The sequence below is a fragment of the Lates calcarifer genome, linkage group LG20 (genome assembly GCF_001640805.2).
Source record: "Lates calcarifer isolate ASB-BC8 linkage group LG20, TLL_Latcal_v3, whole genome shotgun sequence".
In the NCBI taxonomy this organism is placed as follows: domain Eukaryota; kingdom Metazoa; phylum Chordata; class Actinopteri; family Centropomidae; genus Lates; species Lates calcarifer.
The window spans coordinates 12,181,840-12,207,160 of NC_066852.1; the positions used below are offsets into that span (position 1 = coordinate 12,181,840).

At 40.3% G+C, this 25,321-nt stretch overlaps 1 protein-coding gene across 3 annotated transcripts in view; it reads left to right on the forward strand.

The window, feature by feature from the left end:
* The first annotated feature begins 739 nt into the window (after nucleotides 1–739).
* The window catches only part of mink1 (misshapen-like kinase 1), a 30,390-nt gene continuing 5,808 nt past the window's right edge, over nucleotides 740–25,321 (forward strand). The window contains exons 1-30 of one of the 3 annotated variants that reach the window (XM_018691346.2): nucleotides 740–2,190; nucleotides 6,687–6,752; nucleotides 7,190–7,372; nucleotides 7,462–7,572; nucleotides 7,662–7,752; nucleotides 7,868–7,998; nucleotides 8,102–8,156; nucleotides 10,535–10,613; nucleotides 12,058–12,233; nucleotides 12,358–12,427; nucleotides 12,537–12,747; nucleotides 15,574–15,681; nucleotides 16,261–16,347; nucleotides 17,937–18,113; nucleotides 18,212–18,382; nucleotides 18,716–18,982; nucleotides 19,160–19,239; nucleotides 19,357–19,460; nucleotides 19,557–19,648; nucleotides 19,946–19,969; nucleotides 20,486–20,637; nucleotides 20,776–20,893; nucleotides 22,046–22,162; nucleotides 22,461–22,572; nucleotides 22,910–23,059; nucleotides 23,696–23,839; nucleotides 24,427–24,561; nucleotides 24,696–24,796; nucleotides 24,906–25,055; nucleotides 25,143–25,302. In XM_018691346.2, the coding sequence (XP_018546862.1) occupies nucleotides 2,134–2,190; nucleotides 6,687–6,752; nucleotides 7,190–7,372; nucleotides 7,462–7,572; nucleotides 7,662–7,752; nucleotides 7,868–7,998; nucleotides 8,102–8,156; nucleotides 10,535–10,613; nucleotides 12,058–12,233; nucleotides 12,358–12,427; nucleotides 12,537–12,747; nucleotides 15,574–15,681; nucleotides 16,261–16,347; nucleotides 17,937–18,113; nucleotides 18,212–18,382; nucleotides 18,716–18,982; nucleotides 19,160–19,239; nucleotides 19,357–19,460; nucleotides 19,557–19,648; nucleotides 19,946–19,969; nucleotides 20,486–20,637; nucleotides 20,776–20,893; nucleotides 22,046–22,162; nucleotides 22,461–22,572; nucleotides 22,910–23,059; nucleotides 23,696–23,839; nucleotides 24,427–24,561; nucleotides 24,696–24,796; nucleotides 24,906–25,055; nucleotides 25,143–25,302 (3,679 nt within the window). In that variant the 5' untranslated portion in view covers nucleotides 740–2,133. The remainder of the gene's footprint in view (nucleotides 2,191–6,686; nucleotides 6,753–7,189; nucleotides 7,373–7,461; nucleotides 7,573–7,661; nucleotides 7,753–7,867; nucleotides 7,999–8,101; nucleotides 8,157–10,534; nucleotides 10,614–12,057; nucleotides 12,234–12,357; nucleotides 12,428–12,536; nucleotides 12,748–15,573; nucleotides 15,682–16,260; nucleotides 16,348–17,936; nucleotides 18,114–18,211; nucleotides 18,383–18,715; nucleotides 18,983–19,159; nucleotides 19,240–19,356; nucleotides 19,461–19,556; nucleotides 19,649–19,945; nucleotides 19,970–20,485; nucleotides 20,638–20,775; nucleotides 20,894–22,045; nucleotides 22,163–22,460; nucleotides 22,573–22,909; nucleotides 23,060–23,695; nucleotides 23,840–24,426; nucleotides 24,562–24,695; nucleotides 24,797–24,905; nucleotides 25,056–25,142; nucleotides 25,303–25,321) is intronic. The other 2 variants (XM_018691350.2, XM_018691349.2) reach the window with 2 other exon arrangements.

The following is a 25,321-nucleotide window of genomic DNA, read 5'->3' on the forward strand; positions in this document are numbered from 1 at the left end:
CAAAATGTGGTTTATTTGTACTTTTAGTAAATGTAAGTAAATATATAAACACATTAAAATAAACTTTAATATTGAAATATAAAAACAAGGAAAGATTTTTCTGTAATGGTCTGTCCTCTTTAAATAGCTAATGGAAAATCATGTCATTCATAGTGTTCCTGAGAACTAGACAGTGTTCTCCTCAAAAACCACCTTCCACTGCCAGGAACTACTGATAGTATCTAGAGTTGTCTTGTAAACCACTGTTATTGATATTCTTGGACATTCCAGAAACATCTTCTGCTATCTGTAAGAGAGGGAAATATAGGTAATTTCCAATGTGAATTTTAAAATGTTCAGAAGGTCACCCATGCAATCATCAGGTATTGTTTTAAATGATAAACGCGACTGTTCTCTTGAACTCTTGGTGAACAGCTTTGAAAGTGAATCATGCATTATTAAGAAGCATTATGATCTGCTGGAGATAAGGTAGACCTGCCTTAATGGAGAAATAATATTAACAGTCATGAAGCTGTTAGGAAGAGAAAACTCTAACGTGAGATGAGGTGACTTAAGTAGCTTACCAACTACAAAAAGATGAATGTTATACCACAGTGTGTTCCTTCGAAACCCAGAATTTAACTTCAGTTTAAGTAAATTACTGGGTGTGTGCGGTGACCAAGACGCTCAGTGCAGGACAGGTATGCCAGTGGATGACCTCAGCCGTGCCGCTCAGCTCAGACAGAAGCAGCTGCGTAGGTTGAGGTCCACTGTAATTTTTCAGGTAATTTGTCCCTGATGAAGCACCGTAGCCATCGAAGAGCAGAAAACACTTGAGGAGTGCTTTGTGCAGCCAATCGTCTGTACCACCCCGCAAGATTACAACAAGGCTGGGAGTGGGAGGGAGGACTTGGGAAGCAAAACATGGCGAAATAACAAGTTTGGCTGTTAGCTGCAGTTTGAAACTGCATCGTATCTTGCAGTACTGGACTATAACTACAAGTTCATAAAATCTGGACGCCGAGGAAAGAAAGCGACGCTTAACTGGAAAGAGTCGAGGGCCCCAGCTGACAAGTATTACGGTGGCTGGCGAGAACATAGTGCCCGTCTGTCTGCCTGTGTTTTCCCCGGAAGGTTGGCAGTGCTAGGCGCGACTGTCAACACAGAAAATGGATGAAGAAGGAAAGTTTATTCTGGAAAACGACAGTTTAGTCTGCTAGCTTAGCTACGTTAGCTAGCCAGTTAATGTTAGATTGATCGTGCGCACCTGACTCGGTGTTTGGATTACCGTGCGCTCCGGCTGAAATTGAGGAATATTTAAGTCGTGTTAACAAGTTTGACAACTGCAGTCGCAAAGAATCGTTTTTCAAACGAGGCCATTCTTTTTCATTTTCCGCACGTATCCCATAGTAATATCCCGGGAGGACATCTTTTTAAGGCTAATAATGACAGCCTGACAGTCGGTTCTGGTACGGAACGGTGCGGACGGACCCGGACGCCATCACATCAGACGTTGCGTTCTCCTTAAAAACAACCATCGCGTTGCTGAGCCGTGAATGTTATTTTATACTTAATCACCACAGCAAGGAATGTTTCAGTGACACACCAGACCGATCTGATAGTTTTTTTTTCCCGCGACACTCATGATTTTATTAAATACAACATTAGCTTGGATGTTGTACAGCAGCAAAGACGCGGCGTCTCGTCAAAATGAACGCAGCAAGGTGTTCAACAACAGTGGAGGTGCATTGCATTGAAAACCTGCCAGTTATTAGAACGGCACCGATGGCCGGCTAACGGTGACGTTAACAGTTTGTTAAAATCTCTTATTTAAGTTGGATTGTTTTGGTCGGATATTGCAACCGGCATTTCTGTAAAACAACTGCGGATAACATTATAGCTCTCGGCCAGAGTTGACGTGAGCTAGCCAGCTGGGTGCGTCTGTGGCAGCTCTATCTGCGATGTGTTTGCTAATCTAAGAGCTACCGTGTTGTTCCGCAACAGTTTCAGCATAACGAGCAGCCCTTTTGCTATATTTTCTCTTGAAAGATAATCCCTTTCAGGCTTGTTTAAGCAGCCACTTAAATTTTCCTCCAGTACTTCTTGTCCAATAACTGGCTAACTTGTTAGCTAACGTTATAAGTTTCGCCAGCTATGTCTGAAAACGCCCCCACACGAAGCCTGGATGACATAGACCTCGCAGCTCTGAGGGTGAGTATTGTTATTGCAAGAGAAGTGTGCTGCACTGTATTCATGTAACATTATGGCAGACGGACTTATTAGATGTTATGTCATATGAACTGAGGTGCCAGTTTTGCATCTGCCACAAGCACGACCATTTAACACCCACGCAACAAAGTTGAGATGGGATAAACATCATTTGGCCTGGTGTTGCTAAACTGCTGCGCTGTTTTACTATCACAGATTCCAATCACAGATATATTTGGATTTCTCCACTTAACAAAAAACTAAAATCTCAAGCCCTGACTAGTAAAATCAAAAAACATGAGGATCATGGCTGCTCCTGTCTCCTGAGCTGTAGCAGACATCAGCAGACTCGGTGATTGTTATGTAGTTTTTCTTTATTAGCAGCCACGATGAACAGTTTACCATTTAAAGATTTTTATATTTTCAACTAAAAATTATAAACTCTGAGATTTTTAATATCGGGACCTGACAGTGATAAGCAGTTGAATGGCAAATCCTCTAACCCTGACCTCATGAATTTTGGATCTGGTATTTTTGGTTTAGTTTGTTTTGGATCACTGACAACATTCTTACACTTAACATTTGTAAAATACAAAATATCAGACTTTGTCAGGGATAAAACAATAAAGTCCTGGACTCACTTCCCTGTTGCTTTCAGTTTTCCACTTTGAAGGCCTGAGTCTAAAATCTTCCGGCTTTTTTAAAAACCACCCTCCCAGCAAGAAATGAAGTCAAATGGAAAAAACACACCTGCCAACCAGTATTCCCAGTTGATAAAAAATACTCTTTTCAGGGGTACAGTTTCTGAATTAATACCACAGCTCTCATATGTGCTTTTGCTGTATCACCCCATCACAATGGATCAAATTATATGATTTTTTGCAGCAGTAAATCCCCTTAAGACAGAATTTTATTAGCATTATAAAGAATTATTTTATGCATTCAGTCACTTGCTTTGTTGGAAAAATAGATTAGAGCACCATCTCCCCCACTAAGGTACAGGTTTTAAACATAACCATAATTTTCACTTTCATACCAGGTGGCCTGTTTAATCTCTGTCTTGATTTAAATTGGAAATGCAGAAAAAGTAAAAAGACATATCAAAATACAAGGTATTCCAAAAAATATTCAAGAGACAAAGCCAATTTAAGAGGATCCCTGTGCCCTCTGAAAATATCGGGAAACTCTCCAGCACTTTGGTGTAGCTTTCACAGGTTTATGGGGCTTAACAGGGGATCATGGGTAGTTTATCCAAATCCTTGCCTGTTTGTTCCAGCATCAGCTCTTTCCCTAATTTAGTGCCTCACCCGAGAATCTCATCTCATTTTCCAAAATCCCAGCACATAGTTATGACTAGGTTGTTTACAACAAATATATGTAAAGTATGAGAAGATTGCCTACACAACTGGAGTTAATTTTATAATTTTGAATGGACATACAATCACTTCATTGAATACAGGAATTGTCTATATCATTACCAGTCAGTATTTCACAGTGCCCATAAGAACAGTTGGGTAGGCGTATGCATGTGGGTCCTTGTGCCTGCACGAGATAGACAAAAGGGGCATGTACTCATAGAAAGACAGCACCAGAGCACTCTACAGGGAAACTTTAAGTGGCTCAATCAAAGTATTTTTCAAGAAATATGTTGCTGAATACATTGGCTCCACTGCCAATAGCACTGGATGAAATAAAACCACCTGTGCAATTGTGTTGATTACAGGTAGGATAATAAGTTACACTTTTAGAACTAAGACAACAAAATCTGACAAGGTCATACAACCAAAATATCTGCTGAATTTCACCTGTTTTGTTGTTGATTTAAAAACGACTTAAAATGGGAACTTTGAGTGTCATGAGAAGATTGGATGGTGATTAGTAAGGAATACCAACCCTCTGGAAATGAAACTCATGAGAAATTTAGTCTTGTGATTTTATTTTTGCTGCAGAGAAACAGTCCATGCTTACTGTGTTTGGCATAAATAACCTTATGTGTGAGGAAAACATGAATGCTGTAATATTAAGAAAAGCTCTGACTAAGATTGGTTTGCATTTCACAAAGCTTGATTGTAAACACCAGTAAAAGACAAAAACAATTCGTTAAAATAACAACTGTTAAAATCCAGATGTTTGTGGATATTCTATAACATTTGATGATGCAATTTTGGATGAATTTAATGTAGCCCTTTTGAAAAGTGTTTACCAAGTGACACCGGGCTCATATGGGTGTCATAATCCAAGTGGTAGTCTTGATCAATTGAAAAATGTAAATACTGTTCATCCCAAACAGTGATATGTTAATTATATGTGTTTGCTAAGAAACTGAGATGCTGTTGGGACTAGGTTTTTTGAATTTGTAAAAGACATTCCCTCCAACATTAAGCTTTATTGTTATTCTAAAGACTCTGCATTGTACTGCAGCATGCAGCACTCTGCAAGTATTTATGAAGCAATTTAATAACACTTAAAGTCAACTAGAAAGATGTTCTTTAATGATTTTTTGAGAATGTAAATGAGTTTGAGTCACTTGGGTTGTGATTTTGACCATTGTTGCAGCTGTGTAACCAGAGATAGCACAGGCGTTTTTTAAAGACTTCCTCTGTCAGCTAAGCTGACAACCCGGCAGGAAATGTGTGGTCAACTTCCCCATGGACCATAACCAGTGTCTTTTGGAGTTCATACACTCCTGAAATGAGGTTGTTCTCTCGACAAGAGGCTGGGCGCAGCTTTACATTTAGGAAAATTCATTGCATTGTTCCCTGAGGTTCACCAGTATGTTGAGTTTAAACATAAACATGGCAGCATGATATCCCCAAGAAGTATTAGAGCTGCAATTTTTATGATTTAAGCAGGCTTACTGTAGATTGTTCCTCTAGTTACCCTGTAGCTTTACTGCTTCCTTGTCTTTTTTGCAATCATCGCTGACAATTTGTTTGTCTGTTTGTGCTGCTGGTGCTACTCCTCGAACATAACTGTACCCTTCCCCTTCTATCACTTCATTCCTCTCATCCCACTCTCGGCACTGGACGTGGGTGAAGCTACCGCCTCTGCCTTGCCGCCCACTCTATCATTACATTATTTTCTCCCATACCATGCCTTCATTCTCCTGCGTCCTGCTTTACGTCACGTTTCCACCTCTTTTGTGTCCTCATACATAAGATGCTTCTCAATCTGGGTAGTATGAGCATTTGAATCAAATATGTGACTGTTTCCTGGTTTTACTGACAAATCTTTCATAAGTATACATGTTATTTTTCTCATGGATGTTTCCTCTCTCAGAGGAATGTTTCCCCTCCATGTTGAAGGCAGAAAACCCATCATTGGAAACAGATGAAAGCAGGATAGGTCATGCTGTACATTCTAAACCCAAAGCAGCAGTCCCACCACCCACACATCTTCTTAAAGCCATATTGAAATTGCATGAAAGTGGAACTGCTTGTCATTTTCCCTTGTCTCTTGGGGGGGAGGGGGTTGCATAATTAAGTCAAAGCAACCTACTCATTATTAGTGTCAGTGAAATAAATGTTCACTGCATTGAAACTTAAAATGAACAAATCAGGGAAACAGCACATGTCATGTCCATGTTGTCAGAATCCATCTTTGTGCATCTAATCCAGTATCAATATTTAGTATATGTGCTTGTCTGTTTTCCTCCATGTAAAGTCTTGTGGGTGGGCGGTGAGTGTGTGAGTGGGTGGCATGGGAAGATTGCATTTAGATGATTTGTATGGAAATATGGAATTGTTATATTAGGTTTACGTTGGCTTTAGTTTACACTGTAGAAACCATCTGGTTTGCCTTTTCTTGTTTTTACATATGACTTCTGTTTTACAGAGGCCTGTGTGCTTTTTTATTCATGTAAGAAGTTTGCAGCTGTGCTCACTTAGATAGTGGTACACTGCTTGTGTTGCACAGGAAAATATTTCTAAATGCTACTGACACTTGAATGAATGAATGAATGAATTATGGCCTGGCTTTATTTTGTGTCCACAGCAGAGCCTCACCAGGGTTTTTTTTTTTTTTTTTAATGTACAATTGTTTTAATTCAGCCATTGTTCCAACATAACTGAAGCCAGATTGCAGCAGTTCCCAGAACAGGTGCAGTTTAGTAGGGTTTTTGTATTTATGGGTGACTCTTAACTGAAGAAACATGAGCGTAACAACATGAAATACAACCTCCACTTTGGGTCGGCATTGAAGTGTAAATGTGGAGGATTCAAAGAAGAACAAAGCAACCTTCACCCACTTAAAAACAAAAATAAATATGGTGTGCTTTGAGTGAAGTCTTTGTCATTTTGTCTTTCCTGAAATTTGGAGAAAAGCAAAATGAACTGCAGTTTATTTTATTGAAGTGCTTATATTTTTACATGGAGCATTTTGTATCTTTAAAATGTTTAGCCAATTTGGTGCAACAAGGCAGAAAATATGAATGTCCAGGTGTATCTGACTCTGCTGCCTGCTTGTTGTATGACTTATGAATCTGCTTGTGTTTCCCATAGGATCCAGCAGGAATCTTTGAGCTGGTCGAGGTCGTTGGCAATGGGACATATGGGCAGGTGTACAAGGTTAGACATGACACCTATATCACATCTAAATAATGTAGGACTTGAATTGGAGATTGAAGCATTCAACACTTCTGTGTTGAATGTAAAATGGAGCAGTCTGGAGTGTTGATACAAAGACCACTCCAGTGCCTGCTCTTTATTAAATGTTCTGTGCATTTTTTTTTCTCAGATTCAGATTTAGCTGCCATGTCAGTAAAATTTTCAGCTGTCAGTCTGAAGTGGTTGTGGAAGAAAGATAAGAGATAAGAGATGCCAGTAGAAGAAAATGTAAAATAAACGATAATGTGTTGAAGCAAATTAGCTATATATGTGTGTGCGTGTGTGTATACATATATATATACACACACGCACACACATATATAAAATTCAAAGAGTTTCAGAAACATGAGCCCCAGGTTCATATGAAACTTTACTGACCAAATAATGATCAAAATCAGGGCCGTCACGTGAAGACAGGCCAGCTGGCTGCCATCAAGGTGATGGATGTTACGGAGGAGGAAGAGGAGGAGATCAAAGCAGAAATCAACATGCTGAAGAAATACAGCCACCACCGCAACATAGCCACGTACTACGGTGCCTTTGTCAAGAAGAGTCCACCAGGACACGATGACCAGCTTTGGGTCTGTCTACCCTTGTACCTGGCCTGATGATTTCATAGCAGTTTGCCTCATCAAATGTGCTCACTAAGTTTGTGCTTGTCTCTATGCAGCTAGTGATGGAGTTTTGTGGGGCAGGATCAGTGACCGACCTGGTTAAAAACACTAAGGGCAGCTCCCTAAAGGAGGACTGGATTGCTTACATCTGCAGAGAAATCCTAAGGGTGAGAAATTGCAGCTGCACCTGTCAAAACAAGTCTGTTGCAGAGGTCACTCCTTATTGACCAGCTTTGACTTCTTTGCCTGTGTCCAGGGCCTTTCTCACCTCCACGCCCATAAAGTCATCCACCGAGACATCAAGGGCCAGAACGTGCTGCTAACAGAGAATGCAGAGGTCAAACTTGGTATGTTGAACACTCAAACATTTTTGGCCAGTGTATTGCAAAAGGACAGCAGGTACTGTATATTATAGCCCTTGTCTCACATCCTTTCCTCCTCTGATTCCTTTGTCCACATCAGTTGATTTTGGGGTGAGTGCTCAGTTGGACAGGACCGTTGGGCGTAGGAACACCTTCATCGGCACACCTTACTGGATGGCACCCGAGGTCATTGCCTGTGATGAGAACCCCGACTCCACCTATGACTATCGGGTAACAGCAGCACTGTGTGTGTGTGTGTGTGTGTGTGTAAGCACTGTGTTATGAGAGCATATTAAAAGATAGACACTAATCTGGTCCCCTGTGTGTTTTTTAGAGTGATATCTGGTCCTTGGGGATCACAGCAATTGAGATGGCAGAGGGAGCTCCTCGTAAGTGTATACACTCAACTGCACAACTATTTTACCTGTTCTGTTGAATCATCCATTTCTATGTACTCAGGAACAGATAATTTCTCATCATCACCCATTCTAAAAGACCTCATGAATGAGTCTTGTCTTGGATATGTGGCCTTGTTGTCTGCGTCTTCAGATGGACGGTTGACTCACTGTAATCAAGGTAGTGTAGTCGTGAGCTGGCAGTTGGCCTGTGGAGGCTGATTGCTCTGGTCTGCTTAGCGAGGAGATGTGTCTGCCTGGAGATTTGGTGTCAAACTGGACTAAGAAGCAAAGAGAGTCTCACTTAAAAGTAGCAGCTACAATGTAGAATAAATCACAGCTGTGGTAAAGAAATTCAGTGGCTCAGGATGAGTAACTTATTGTGCTGTTATATTTGAACACTTTGAGGTTGTTATAATGCAACTATCATAACCTTGCCTACAGCAACAATTAAATTATGCTGCCTCCTTTCTTGGTACTACACTGGCCATTAAAGTAGCATTAGAAAACCTTATAGTATGGGCAGCACCATTTTATGAGCTCTGCATTGTTGCAAAATGTGTCCTGAATTTTACAGCCTGTGGGTATGGTAATTTTTGAGTTGGGGACAGCTGTGTTTTTCCTTTTTGTTACTTCACTTTGATGTTTGATATTCACTGTTGAGAATGGCAAACATATCAGACACAAATCATTACCCCAAGGAGAGTATTTTTATTTTTCTAAACATGTCTTGAGGGGATCTTTAAGGTTAAAGTTTAAGTGTAGGCTAGTTTTCTTATTTAGAATAAATTTGTACCACAGGTACACATTTTTTAATGCTCTGAAAGCCTTTCACAACAGAAGACCACATACATAGGGCTTACAGACCATGTTGCTGCTGTTGTGAATGACATAAGGCATACAGGCCAACTGTCAAGCTGTGATGTACCATTATAAATTATGCAGTGTGTACTCCATCAGTCTCATTACTGAAGTATGTTTTCCACTAATCAAGTTGCAATATTCCTGTTCTCGTAGATGAGCTTTTCTGTTTTTAGTGCTGAAACCACTGTCAGTTAATGGATAAGTTGATCGGTAATGGAAGTAATTAATCAGTTAATTTCTCTGTTAAAATCATCATAATATTTTATGCTTTTCTAAACTGTTCATTTAAAAAAAAAAAAAAAAAAAGCAACTTCAGGAAACCACAGTGAGCTTGGATACCTTAAGATGTCACTTGATTTCTTGCTGTTGATTTTTTGATTAATCAATAATGAAAACCATCCTTAGCTGCAGTTGCAACAGCATGTACGTGCGATGTATGTCACTGTTTCATTGAGATGCATTGTTGTGCCAGTTACAGTAATGTATTCATTAGCCTTACACTATATGCTACAACATATTTGTTTGTCAGTGTGTTACACAAAACCTCAGACTGGAAATCATTGCACAATATGCTTACATTTACCTTTACTGAACATATTAACCTCCTAAAATACTTTACTTCACCTGTGTGATGCTTTGGCCTTAGTAGCACTCCTTTAGATGTGTTTTGGTCTAAACTGGAGCCAGTCTTCACACAACCTTGACAAATGATACTTTGTTTGTGAGTTCCAAGTCTCCCGATTCTGTCTGTGCAGAGCGTTTTTCGGATCCCCATATCACTGCAAGAGCTGTTGACACAGAATTCGTTTGGACTTGTTGCTTTGGCTCAGAAGTGTTTTCCACAACAAGGGACTATGACAGGCCTTATAGTACGACAGCCTTTTTAATGCCCCAACCAAGCAAAAAAGCAACTTTCTTTTCTATAGTGGGTGATCCGTTCCTTTAAATGAAAATAAATTTTAATGCAAGCCTACTGAATAGATAATAATTGTGTAATACATGTTAAACATGCATGTTATATGTAGCATATATGTATACATTATCAGTATAACTGTGATCCCTCTGATTTATTGTGGCCCTTGAAATGCTGAAATTAAATTTCCTTCTAGCCTTTGGCTGTCTCAGTCACGTTGCATATGTCCAAAACCTGCGTTACAAAAGCCTATTTACTGTGAAACTCTAAAGCTAACCAGTCAGGTTTAGCTACCTACCTACGCTGGGAACACAATGACTCACAGTCCTTGCTCTTACATTCAGTGTAACAAAGCCTGAGGCACCAGGAAAGATTGGATAACAGCAGCTGTAACCATGTTTGAGGATACAAAGAATATGTGTAATGGTGGCTAGTATTATTTACAAACTAGCATGTGTGGGAATATATGATGTCTGTCTAACATAAAATTTATTCTGATGTTCCTTTTTCCCTCTTTGTGCCAAAGCTCTCAGCATGAGTAGGAGGATTTAATAATAATACCTAACAACTCTCATCATCTCCTTTATTTTTGTAGCCTTGTGTGACATGCATCCGATGAGAGCCCTCTTCCTGATTCCCAGGAATCCCCCTCCAAAACTTAAATCCAAAAAATGGTAAGTTATCAACTGCCCTGTTGTGTCTTCTTAAATTCTAAATAAGTCTTAAGTCTTATTTACCGTCATATCTCAGATACTTAACAGGCTTCACATCATGTTAAATACGTAAAAGCTTTGAAACCTTAACTTGTTTCCAAAGGTGGAACAGTGGAATAATGTGTAATTCTCACAGTCTGGTCCTGTGCAGTAGATTATGTAGTAGATACATTATGTTCTAGTGTTTTTCCTATCAAATTACATGGAAACATTTCTATGTAGAGCATCAGATAAAATGGCGCAAGACTGCTTCATTATGAACAGTGTAAATTTCAGTTAAGCATTTATAGATTATCCTGTTGTATTGAAATAAGTTCTGCTTTGTTATGTAAATAATGTAATGCACCAAAGTGGGGAAAAATCAGGCCGTGGCAGGAGAGCATATTTCTATCCACTTTAATAATGAACTTACTCTGTTTACTTGGTGTATTAGAAACCAGGTTACTGCAGAGCAACTTTAACCAGGTTAAGTGCATATAAAACACACTTAATGAGAACAGCACTGAATGGAAAGAATGTTGATCTTACAAGAAGTGATGGAAAATTACAGGAAAATTTATTTGTGATTTCTCAAAGCAGATGTTGTTGTGTTTCAGGTTACTTTTGGTGCATTTGTCCCTGGCTTGGGAAGGACATTTGGCTTAGCTGTCTCTCACTCAGATTTCAAAGTGTTAGACTACGTGTACCTTGTCCCAGTATTGAGACAAATGTGATTGTTAGCAAGACAAGAAGTTGAAGGCCTTTAAACTAATTTGTCTTGTTCTTTCTCCCACCCTGTTTTTTTGTTCCTATTACTTTTCCTACTACTCATTAATGGACCCACTTAGTAGAGTTTGTGGTCTCACAGTTTTCAGAATACAATGCTTTATCCACAAGTTTTAATATTCTAATGATAAAGAAGTTGTCAGTCAGTTCTGTGTGACTCAGTGACATGAACATTTCAATACAATGAACTCAACAACTCTCGGTTACCATCTTTGAAGATTATTGACTGCACAGAGTTAGTATTCACTGCATGGTTATTTTGGTGCACTGAATTGTATTTCATGGTGAACATGTGGTTGTGCTAACATTTTGGTCGCAGTTTCAGAGAAATTGAGTGATGAGAAGTAACAGCTGGTGGTAAAGTAGTTTCTCAGATTGTTAATGGACTGTTGACTCTGTTGATTGATTTAATCACAGGTACTAGCTCCCCTCTCAATCAATCATCTGTAAGGACATCACTGAATGTCGTGATTTTTTTCTGTGTCGGCGTGCTGGAGGCTAAAGATGGATCTTGTATCACTTATGATGATTATTGTTGGATCAGGATTCTGGGCAATAACAGCCCAGCTGTTTCATGTCTCCCTGCCCTCCCACTCTCCCACACCAGTTTATCATCCTCTAACCTCCCCCTCCATCCCAGGTCCAAGAAATTCATTGACTTTATAGAGGGCTGTCTCGTGAAGACCTATCCCAGCCGACCATCTACAGAACAGCTGCTCAAGCACTCTTTCATCAGGGACCAGCCCACTGAACGCCAGGTCCGAATTCAGCTCAAAGACCACATTGATCGTACACGCAAGAAAAGGGGAGAGAAAGGTAGGCAAATAGAATGTAAAAAGAATGTGGGTGTAACACAGCAAACATGGTCTCTTCTTGGATAGCCATCCACTGATCCATTCATGTAATGTTCTGGCTTCTCTTTATTCTAATTTCCTTATAGAAGAGACAGAGTATGAATACAGTGGTAGTGACGAAGAGGATGAAAATCGTGGAGATGACCGAGAGTCAAGGTAATTGCACTTTATCATCTCTAAGCTGTATAAATCCTTGACTTGTGTTCTCTCTGCGAATGATAGTCCCCAAAATCCTTTCCCTCATATCTTCATTTCTGGTCATCAGTTCAATCCTCAATGTGCCCGGTGAGTCCACCCTGAGGCGGGACTTCCAGCGTCTGCAGCAAGAGAACAAAGAGCGCTCGGAGGCTCACAAGAGGCAGCAGGCCCAACTGGCTGCTCAACGCCGGGACCCTGAGGAACATAAGAGGCAACTGTTGCATGACCGACAGAAACGCATTGAGGAGCAGAAGGAACAGCGCCGCAGACTTGAAGAGGTAATAGTCAACGAGGGGATTGATATTTTTTAAAGAAATAGTTCGCCATTGTGAGAAATTTGTGCATTTGTTTTCTTCCTGAAACTTAGAATTCTATCACTCTCATATTTGTATGATAAATATAAAAATTGAGCAAGGATGCAATTAGCTAGCCTAGCTTAACATAAGGGCAGAAAACCTGGCTCTCTCCAAAGCTACAAAACAAGCCTGCCAGCAGCTGTAAAATTTATCCTAGAAATTATGTCTTCGCAGCTACACCACACAACTCTTCCAAAGACTTGTCATTTTTTGTTTTTTATGCATGTGGCACCTCACATCCCAGTATTGTCCAGGATTATCACAGTATTATATATATGTAATATTAAGATCTTGTACAACAAAATGCTGCATTAAGTCAGAGCCTGTGATGAAAAGGGTATCGCTGGAAAGAAGGAACAGAAAGTTCCCTATCTGTGAATGGAGCAATACTTATACTCAGTTTACAAAAATTTGGTGTACTTTACGAACATAGTTTTTAGGGTGGTTGAGTATCAGAGATTGAACTTCAAATGAAAAAAACCCCGTATGTAAATTCTCACCCTACTTCTTAGAGAATGAAAACGCATTCACAATAATGGTAGATATTACCTTTACCCCACATTTTCATAACCAACTCATGACTTATCATTATCAAAACAAATATTGTACGTTTTTAAATCCAAAGCAAAACTGTATCAAGCAAGGAAAAGATTAGGTTCCTTGTTTGTAATGTGCCCGCTCTTCCTTTAAGGCACACTACTTTCTGTTGCCTTTTTATCTGCCTTTTATCAAGGCTCCATTCGTCACTCCAGTGTTTGGTATGCCATTGCTTGCTTTTGTCATAAGGGCACAGCATTTATGATTTGCTTTCTATTGTGGGTCCTGCTAAACTTTTGTTATGTAATATGCTGAATGTGTACACTATGAGCACAAGTACATAAATAAAGGAACATTCAATAGTTAACATTGTTTGTATAGCTTAGAATTAAGATTTGGGAATGAGGCCAATACACTACATGTAGAACACAACAGTAACTTTACCTATCCATCAGGTTTTTACTATCTTTACTCAGAGCCTCCGTGACTAAATAACTAATTGGAAGTTCTGAACAAAAGCTCAGGTCACCCTTTGTGGCAACAGCATGTTTTCAACATTTTGCTCACTAACATTCATAGTTAAATAAATAGGGAAACAGTGGGGAATAGAATGAGATTATTTAAAGTGAAAGACAGTCCTGCTCCTTACAAATATGAATTATTAATTCTGTAAATATGTGCCTAGAGTGAGATGTTTTCGTAGCCTAGAGGAAGGTGTCTTGGGAGTATGAAGTTTGTAAAATGCAAATGCATGGGAACTGGGGAAAAAGTAGATTCTTCCTTAAGGTTCAAGATTTCAGACTTTCCTCCACATTAAGACCACCATCTTCCTGCTATGAGGCCAGAAAACATTAAAACATTTAGAACCAGCCCTGGAGGGTGCATGTGTTATTTGACCAATGTAGTGCATAACTTTAGTATGTGGATACTATTTTCACAGTATTTAATGTCTAACTGTAGTAAACTTTATCCAAGAAATGACAGATACAAATTAGACATAAAGAAATGATAATGACTACATATTGGCCATCCCAGATCTGGATCACGAGTGGTATATCACAAGTATAATCAACAGTAAATAACACAGGTGACATGAAGTCTTAATATACACTTAGTTAATATTTCACAGCCCCTGAATGTGTATCATGTTGTCATCTCTGCTCCTCTCTGAACTCGCTTTGAAGCTATTTTAAATAAGGAGTGGGCAAATGTCATCGAAGAGACAAAACATGGAACACAGAAAAAAAGCCTTGTGGAGATCTCTCCAGGTAGTCTGTAGGTAATAACCATTACTTGCAATTAGTTTATTGATTAGCTGGTGGAGTCACTTGATCATGGTCATTTTATAAATCATTTAATCACATACATCAAACAAATATAGGAAACTTGAGAAACATACCTGTAATTTTTGTGTTATGTTGTAATTTGTCATTGACCAACAGAAGTAAACACTGATGCGGCAGGACAAACGAATTAAATGAAGACTTTGTGTTTATGCTGTGATTTAATTGCTATGGTTATGAAATGCTTTAAAACATGCCTGTAGACATTATTTGTGTAAAGATTATGCAGAATATTTTCAAAAGATGTACCTACATAACCCAGCTCACTGGTGGGCTGCTGACAAAGTGTCAGCAGCTGTGAAGTGTATTAGGAGTTATGTGGGATTTGATTGAGGCACATATAATTGCTAAATACTATTGTGTAGTATTTGCAAGGTAATTTGCGGCAGTAAGGTTGTTCTCCTCTAATCTACCTCCACCTCCTCCTCTATCTTATCTGGCTTTTCTGTTCAACAGTAAAGTGCCAACAGCAACTGAGTGGACAAGCAAATGTTTTGTGTCACTACCAAGTGGGAGGTTCTCTTTTCACCACAAAAAGCAGATCTTGTTGTTTCAGTGTCCCTTTAAAGAAGCAGGTAAAGACTGCTCCCTGTCACAATTGAATAGCAGTAGTCAGTTTGAGTTTGAATCAAAGCAGCACACTCAGAAGATGATTAGGATGCAATAGGTGTATGTGTGTTTGTTAGAATGACTCATGGCCTCTATTCTGTACCCTGCTCTCTCGCTCCCTTCATTTCTTTTTTCCCAGCTCTTTGCACTAAAAAACAAGGGAGGGTTTGCTTATAAGCAGGCTATCCATTATAGATTCCCCTGTGAAAACATAGCCACTATGCTCATTTCTCTTTCTCCTGTCACCCTTCTCTCCCAGCAACAGAGAAAAGAGCGAGAGATGGTGAGGCAGCAAGAAAAAGGTCCCCACCGGAGACTTGACGATATGAGACGGGAGGAAGATAGAAGGTTGGCTGAGAGGGAGCAGGTAACCAACCACAAGAGACATGGGGCTGTAATCAGCCAATCAGGGTGAAGTGTGGGTGTGTCCATCGGCAACACTGTGCAAGTTGCTCTGGTGGTGAAATTCCATGAGTAGGTTGCCATAGCAGCAAGAGTCTAAATTAGTGTATTTATTCAGAGATGAGTTTTCTGTGGGTGAGCTCTCTGCGTCTCTTATGCTGTGTTTCCAGTCTACCCTCAGTAACACAAGAGTCTGGCATCATAGCACTATCACCTTATAGTGCCAAATATACAATGCTATATAGTTGGTATCAGAATATAATACTTGTTATTGTTAATCTAGTAATTAAACAGTGATGCTTGTTTTAATGCTAACTTTTATTTGTGTCTTACAACTTCTAAACAGGGACAGTGTATGTTTGTCATTAAAATTTGATGTTTGAGTTGTTGTGTTTATCAGTACAACAAATACTTTCTGTTGTTTGCTTGAATGACATTACGCATTACATTACTGCCTCTTATCTTCTTCCCCTCCCCCGTGCACATTTGTTTTCTCTTTCTCCACCTTAATGCTCATCATTCCTGCCTTCTTACCTGTCCTCAGGAGTTTATCAGACATAAGTTAGAGGAAGAGCAGCGGCAGTTAGAAATCCTTCAGCAGCAGCTGCTTCAGGAGCAGGCACTGCTTATGGTAACTAGTCCTCACCTTCTTACACAGTTCTTGTTTTGACTGCAGAGGTTTCCATGTCCCAAATAAAAGAGATTTATTGATCACCACTGAAATATACTAAACGTGTCCTCACAACAAACTGGCCTGTTCTGTTTTTGTCAAAACAAACACTGCATTGTTACATGTCTACTTGTGCTTCCGGTGAATCCCTTTAGGCTGACTAAAAGGCAGCTCAGATGACTACTTTTACAATCAGATTCTAACATCTTTGCATGTATCTGTAACAAAAATGAGCAGGTTGAGGTTTACATGTGCAGTACCTTGATGTAGTTGTGCTCAACATGTTGCAGGGTATGGATGTAGTTCCCTCAATGTTACATGTTCAAAAGGCATACACTGACCTAGATTTTTTGGGCAGTTTGAGGCAGCTTTCAGTGTATCAGTGTATCTTGCTTACATTGAAGGGAAGAATTACCACACTCGTGACATCTTTGTTTTAGCTATCTCCTGTGGAGCGTAGGAGTTGCTGTCATTTGGATTGAGCTCTTTGTTCCTGTTTTTTGCAGGGAGAGAGAACCCAATCCTTGCTACTGTACGCATGTGGCATTTGAGATTCACATATCCTTCCTAGCTTACACATTCACATAATTCCTGAGAGTTACTCAAATCTACTTATTGAATCAACTAAATTTAATATGTCAGTGTTGCACAGTAGCTGCATATCTGTGTTAAGGTCACGGCGGCAGCAGGCCAGGAAGAGCAGCCTAGATGTCCTTTTCCACCGCAGCATTTTCTGAGAGATACGCTGTAATCCCCCCATTATGCCCGCAGGTTACTCTGAAGTCCCCTCCCACACAGGGAATCACCTGAGTGAGGCATCCTCACCAGGTTCCAAACTGGGTTTTTTAACTGACTTGTAAATCTAGTGCTTTGTGGCCCATAGTGATTTGTAATTTAAGCAGCTATTGAAGAAGAACAAATGAAGAAAGAAGAAGTGACAACAAGTATTTAACTTTATGGGAAAGTTAATTTTGATTTCTAGTACTGAAGATTGTTTAAATTACCAAATGTAATTGTGTAGGACACTGAGATAGTTAAGTAGCATCTACTGCTTTAGAATGGAAATCTAATCTCTGCTTTGTAAGAAGCTGTGTGAATTTGAGTCTGCATTTTATTGACTCACAGTTGAAACTCTTCAGTTTTCTTTTATTTCTTGTTTCCTTAAGAACACAGTGGCCAAAGGCTGGAGACCTGTGCCTACAACTCACAATGAAAAACCAATATGTCAACTGACTCACTTTTACACCGTCTATTTAATATACAGCACAGAAAGGTTTAGCTACAGACACGATCAATATCCTTTTGATGTGGGTTGGTAATTTACTGCTGTACTAAAAATAGGAGTACAAACTCGGAGATGATTAAGTCTGCCCCAAACATTTACCGTCTCAGTAGTGGACGTCAGTGGTGCTTTGCTAAATATGCAAACCTCTGCCTGTAGTTTCATTTTTTTTGCAGATGCACTGGTTCGGTTATGACCTTCCTGACCTGTCTATTTTGTCTAGTCTGAGGCAAGCAACATCTTGACTGCAGTGTGTTTCTTTGCTCAGGAGTATAAACGCAAACAGCTGGAAGAACAGCGTCAGTCAGAGAGGTTACAGAGGCAGCTGCAGCAGGAGCATGCCTACTTGGTGTCTCTGCAACAACAGCAGCAAGAAAAGAAACCCCAGCTCTACCACTATAACAAAAACCTGGAGCCCAACAACAAACCTACTTGGGCTCGTGAGGTAGCAATGTTACTTACATTTGCAACTGTACACACCACAGTCAGACCATTGCTCATTGGCCTATGGAGTAAATCATTTCACTTTTGTCCATATTTCAGGTGGAGGAGAGAAGTAAGCTCAACAGACAGGGCTCACCCAAAATCTGCACCACTGTCTCCGACACTGCCATCCAGTCACGCTCTGACTCAATCAGTCAGTCAGGAGTGGTCCAGTCTGCTCAGACTCCACCGATGCAGAGGCCTGTTGAACCCCAAGGAGGACAGGGCAAGGTGGGTGTTTAAAGTGCAGCTGATTTAAAACCTCCTGGAAAAAACAATTAAAGATACAACTGCTTATTCCTTTCTGCCCCTTGGTTCTTAGCTGCTTTACCCTTCGTTGTCTATGGCACCTTGTTTATACCTTCTTTTTCTTCTTTTCCCTCCTTTCTCTTTCCACCCATTACTTGGTTCCCACATGTTAAAAAAAATCACCTTGGGATACAAACACAACCTTGCATTTTTCTCCTCTTCGGCCTCCTCCTCCGACTGTCTTGTGCTCTGTTTCTTCCGCTCGGCTGCTCTCCCATCCTGGCGTGCTGCTGCTGCTGCTCCTGTCCTCTGCAGTTCCAGATGGCTCACTTGGTTCCTCTGAAGCCTTATGCTGCCCCTGTCCCTCGCTCCCAGTCCCTCTGTGACCAGCCCACTAAGACCATGTCTGCATTCCCCACCCAGGATCCCTCCCTCACCCCCACCCCCCGCCCCATCCACTCTAGAGAGCTGGTGCGTCAAAACTCAGACCCCACTTCTGAAACCCCGGCACCACAGGCCCACCAAATCAGAGAGGATCGAGGCCCCTGGATCCGTCTGCCAGATGTGGAACTCCCACCCAAGGTAAGATCTAGATCAGGTGTGCAGCCCTAATCATCTATCCGATGACAGGCAATCTTGTAGGAAATAATTGATGTTTATTAAGGGCTATATGAGGGTTTACATCTTTGGTCACTTTCTGAGACACTTTTTTTGCTGGTAATACTGGTAAATGTAAGAGAATGATTTTGCCGTCTTCAGATTCCCCAGAGGACAGCGTCTATTGCCACAGCTCTCAACACCAACCTGACCTCTGGCATAAGGCATCCAGTAAGAGCCAGGTACTGAAAACAGCTAAAGGCTTTCTAATCAGTTTGATTAGTGCCTATTAAATGGTGGGAGATTTTAGTGACAACTTGAGATAAGTGATTTGTATCCTTGTTGTATCTTCATGGCAGCAATCCAGATCTCAGCCGCAATGATCGCTGGGAGAGAGGAGACAGTATGAGCATCATATCCAATCTGCCCCAGACTGGCTCTCTAGAGAGGCATCGCATCCTCAGTGAGTCCCTGCTTCCCCACTGCTATTTCTCTGCAGACTGTCTTTGCAGTAAGCCTGATTTCAGAAACATAACTACACCATGCAACATTGTTTCAGGTTCCTCCAAAATGGATTCACCCATTCTCTCCCACGATAGTCGCCATAAGCCAGGGGAGTCTCGCACCTCTTCCCGTCCTGGGCGCCCTGCTGTAAGTGTTCTTTCAAACAGACATTATATTGTCTGTCTCTCTGGTATCTCTTAATAATAAGGGATGCATGCAATTCATAATTTTACTCTGTTATAAGCAATTGTTAAAAAAACAACAACAACTAAATAATAAAAATAACTTACAGTACATATGCTCAGTTCTGTCTCACACTGTGCGTGACGCACCAGTTTTTACCTCAAATAACCTTTCCTTTACACATTATGTGTTCCACACTATTGCTGTTTCTCTTCATGTTTCTACTCTTTTCAAATCCCTGTTGTTTTACCTCAAATGTAGAGTTACAAGAGAGCTATAGGGGAGGTTAGTATCACAGTCCCTGTATGTTGTGCAATGCTCAGTGTAAATGCATGAGTTTGTATTGGCATTCATTGGCTGTAGCACATGTTAATATAGAATGAATTGCATGCTCTATAGTGTTTTCATTTGAGCAAATCATGTTTTGTCTTTGAATCAAATTCCTTTTTTTTTTTCTTTTCACATAATGGCCTTTTTCATGTTTTTGCATTTTGCCCACATTGTTACTATGTGGGCATCCTACACTCAACATAGGCCTTGCAACCATGGCTTGAAATCATCCCAAAACATCATCAGGTTGCAAGCTCTGAATTCTGAGTGTATTGGGAGTTTTGAGTCTGGGCTTACATTTGGACTGTTTGTGAGCCCATCCTCCTGAGGACCTCTCACCTTCAGTTGTGTCTGGATTGTCTTGCATATATTTCTGTAGTGTCATTTGCTACTTTATTTGATAGCTGAGATTATTTTAAAAACAATTTGTAAATGCATTCATAAAGTAAACAGTGGTGTATATGTGCGCAGGACCATGGCCTCTTTGCTAAGGAGCGTGCTGAGGAGCAGCCAAGGCCTCCGGTCAAGGCCAATGATTACTCCTCGTCTTCTGAGAGCAGTGAGAGTAGTGAGGAGAGCGAGAGTGGCGAGGGAGCAGAGGAAGAAGAAAGCCCCACAGATCGGTAACACTGTCACTTACAACTACTGACAGATCAGGAAGAAAAAAATGTTTTTATTTGTCATCTTTCACTACTTCCTGTAATATGGCGTCACTCCCTTTTCATCCTTTTCCATTATTAATCTGTGCCTCTTGGTTTCAGTCACAGGGACGCAGACACTGATTCAGTCAACACCATGGTGGTCCATGAAGACGAAGGCGAGGGGGGAGATGGAGAGCAAGCTGGAGGCTATGGGGACCAGACCATGCTGGTACAAAGGGTGAGTCATCTGTATACGTAACTTCAATGAGTACATGTCAAAGAATATTTCAAAGCAGCAAGACAAAGGCAGTGGGTCCATGCTATAGTTCAACAATGTTCAACAAAGAGGCAGACATGCAATATGGTGACAAGTTTGCTTGACACATCTGTTGTTAGTAATTTTCAGATACTCAGAAATTACTCAGTTACGCATCCTTCATTATGTGTAAGTAATGTTGCAACTGAATATTGGTTTTCTTTTCATGTATTGCCTAAAGCCACCCTGTGCTAGGTTAGCATAAATATGGGAGAATTTTGGAGAGACAGCGATATGATTCACTGACAGACACCATACATCTTGCAGGTGGCTGATGATGAGTTGAATGTGGGAAGTGTCACCTTCACTGAAATGCAATACTTTTTTGTGTTTATGCATGTGTGTTTATATTTGAATATGCAGTCAGCATCAAAGATTCATGCCAACCTACAGTTACATTACTGAATATCAGGGAAAGATAGGGAGTTATGTATCTGTCTGGCGTAATACATAACAGGACGCATCGGATCACTTTCACACATACAGTAAATATGATTTCTCTTTTTGAAGCAAATCTAATGAATTTCTTGGAATCTTTTTTAGAGAACATCATGTACAGTTGGTATATACCACACATTTGACTTTGATATATTTTTGCTACATATGAATAGTATACAAATCTGAAAATGTCCAATAAATGGTCCATACATGATCTGCTTTCAGTTTTTAATGGCCTCCATATTCTGTTTTAAGATAGATCTTTTTGTTTTTTTCACAGAGCATCAGCCAGTTAGAAACTGGTGTTTTAAATTTGCTGTTTTTTCATACAAAAAAGCACTGTATTCTTTGTTTAGACACTTTTTTTCCAACAGCCACATGTGTACAACAGTGGTGAATACAAGACACAACAACTAGCTGACTCTTTCAGTGTTTAGAACCTGAACTTGACTTGTTAAGACAAATTTGATCACAGCTACTTCACTTTTTGTGCTTACTGTAATGTGTTAACCAAACAGGTCTTATCATAGCAGTTGCTGCAGCAGATTAGCCTAGATCCAAGTCTCTTAATTATGTTTTTTATTATAGCGAGATATGTGTGTGTGTTTTGTTTTTGTTTTTGTTTTTACCTAAAAGACCCCAGAGAAGCGGAGCCATAATGGATACACTAACTTGCCAGATGTGGTGCAGCCCTCCCACTCCCCCACTGATTCAGCCACTCACTCTTCCCCTGGGAAGGACTCTGTTTATGACGTAGGTCTTGCTGATGCTAAGTATATCAGGCCTAAATTCCTAGTTTATTTTTATATGTTCCCTCTCTGCCATCTTTACAGCCATGACGTCCACTCAACACTTTCAGTTCATTAAAATCAGTTCAGTTTGTTAGTAGACTGTCATCAAAAATACAGACCTTAAAACTGTTGTTTTAATGTCACATAGGTTCAGAAAATATCACTTTTTAACCATTTTTTCTGACAAAGTAACATCTCCTCTGACTTGATGTTGATTTAAACAACACTGTACGGCTCATACAACCCCTCTGCTCCACCAGTATCAGTCCAGAGGTTTGGTCAAAGCATCTGGCAAGTCCTCCTTCACCACCTTTGTGGATCTGGGCATGTACCAGTCGCCAGGAGGCACAGGGGATAACATGTCTGTCACTGGTGAGTCAGAAGCTTTTCAGTCCTGCAACAACACCTACTTGGAATAACAGTCATGCTACAACTGAATATAAAATTATTCACTACCTTAACCTTTTCTGAATTATTTCTTGTACATTAAAATACACTGGGAGATAAAAATAAGGCAGTTTTCTTTCAAGATTGAGAGAATATGTTGTATAACATTGGAACATAGGTTTTATAAAACTGTTACTTGATAATCAACTGTAATTTCACTCAGGAATGATGAATGAGAATATGCCAAACCATGGACCAGTTTTTCCTGGTTTGCATTTCCCTTCCAAAATTGAGCACTTTCCATTGCTGCCTCCATGTTTAGGCTCCAGGTTTGAGCAGCTGAAGATGGAGGTGAGAAAAGGATCCATGGTGAATGTCAATCCCACCAACACACGCCCCCCCAATGACACACCAGAGATCCGCAAATACAAGAAGAGATTCAACTCAGAGATCCTGTGTGCTGCACTTTGGGGTGAGAATGAAATCAAAACTTGAGTGCAAATGCAAAACACAGAGAGCAGATAACTAAGTATATGACTTAAAATATGGCATATCTTCAATTAATCAGGTTAAAAATACATATATATAGAATAATCATAATCAGACAGATTATTGGAGTGGTGTCAGAGTCAAGTTATTTTAACCCTCCTTATCTCTAACTAATATGTCAGCTCCAGCAGAGCTCTGGTTCTAAATACAATCAAAACATGAACATTAGATTTGAGGCCACTGGTGAACCTTTAACTGTGTTAATATTTCCTCATGAGAGAACACGGTGTCTCTGCTTTCATTATCAAGGCAACTTTTGCCCTTGTGACTTAGTTGGGAATGTTACCTTATTGTTGTGTTTTACGTCATGTATCGATTAAAGTTATCTATTACACTCTTCCATTAAACAAAATGAAATGTTATAGCAGTGGAGTTACTGCAGGTTGTAATAGAGAAATGATGATGGAAAATAAAAACATTCAATGTGAAAAATAGCAGGAGTTAGAACACAGGGATACTGCAAAATTATTTTTAGCTGTGGCTATGGGAAGGTCAATAATTAGAATCATTTTTGCTAAATGAAAAAGCTGTGTGTGTTTTTGTGCACGTGTGTCCCCAGGTGTGAACCTGTTGGTGGGCACAGAGAATGGTTTGAAGCTGCTGGACCGCAGTGGTCAGGGCAAGGTTTACCCCCTCATCAACTCCCGCAGGTTCCAACAGATGGACGTCCTGGAGGGCCTCAACCTGCTCATCACTATATCAGGTCGTTACTGCTACTCTTCGCCAGTCTGCTCTCACTACAGTCGGTTGAGGCTGTCCATGCTTTTGGCATAAAACCACTGTCTTTAATGGGATGCCAAATACTAGATGCCAAATTATGCTAATGCGTTCAGATTTATTTATTTTTTCATTTCATTGAATTGCATTTAGACACACAAGAGCACACAAGTGTAGAGCTTTGAGATACTGACAAAATATTATGTTACCTTATTTTTGATCCCCTTGATCAGAGCATCAAGCTAAATTGCTGTTGAAGTTGAGGCTGGTAGTTATTGACAAGCTCATGTATCAGTATGTATTTTAATATACTGTTTTTAAAATGTGATGATAGTTTGTTGAAGATAACTGATGTTTTTAGCTGATAATTTACTTTGAGAAACCTGCACCAGTAATGTTTAAAAATACAGGTGGAGGCAGTCAACATGTTCGCTCAGCTAAAACATAAGTTTAGAAAATGTGTGTCAGTAACTTCAAAGCAGTATTTAAACTTCAAAATCAATATAAAGCAATGTAATGTAAGCAATGAATTTCAATAATTTTGTAACATTATTTCTCCCACTGTCTATGAAGGCAAGAAAAACAAGGTGCGTGTCTACTACCTGGCCTGGCTGAGGAATAAGATCCTTCACAATGATCCTGAGGTGGAGAAGAAGCAAGGCTGGACCACTGTGGGGGAGATGGAGGGCTGCGTTCACTACAAAGTGGGTGAGTGACAGATGATGGCTATTTATCACTGCTGTCTATTCCACTTGAGGCAAGTGCTCATAAATGCATTTGGCACAGTGAATTATTGATAATGAGTATCTGATATCAGATGGCCTTGTGGTTGTTCTATCTAGTGAAATATGAGAGGATAAAGTTCCTGGTGATTGCTTTGAAGAATGCGGTGGAAGTGTACGCTTGGGCACCTAAACCTTATCACAAATTCATGGCCTTCAAGGTAAGTCTCTCCTTTCTAATGAGCTGGATTGGTTATGCAAGATAAATCAACCGGAAGAGCATTTCAAGTTGATTATGTCCTCACACTCACTTTCTACCCCCTCAACCAGTCTTTTGCAGATCTGCCGCACAGGCCTCTTCTGGTTGACCTAACAGTGGAGGAGGGTCAGAGGCTTAAGGTCATCTATGGCTCTTGTGCTGGTTTCCATGCCATTGACGTGGACTCTGGAAACAACTATGACATTTATATCCCAGTGCACGTAAGTCACACAGCTGCTAGACAGCGGCGTTTATTAGGAGATGTGAAACCTACAGGAGCTCATCCCTTCTATTTATATCTCAAACAGATCCAGAGCCACGTGACACCGCACGCAATTGTTTTCCTGCCCAGCTCAGATGGCATGGAGATGCTGCTGTGCTACGAGGACGAGGGCGTCTATGTCAACACCTACGGACGCATTATCAAGGACGTGGTCCTGCAGTGGGGCGAGATGCCCACATCTGTTGGTATGGGTCAAACTTACAC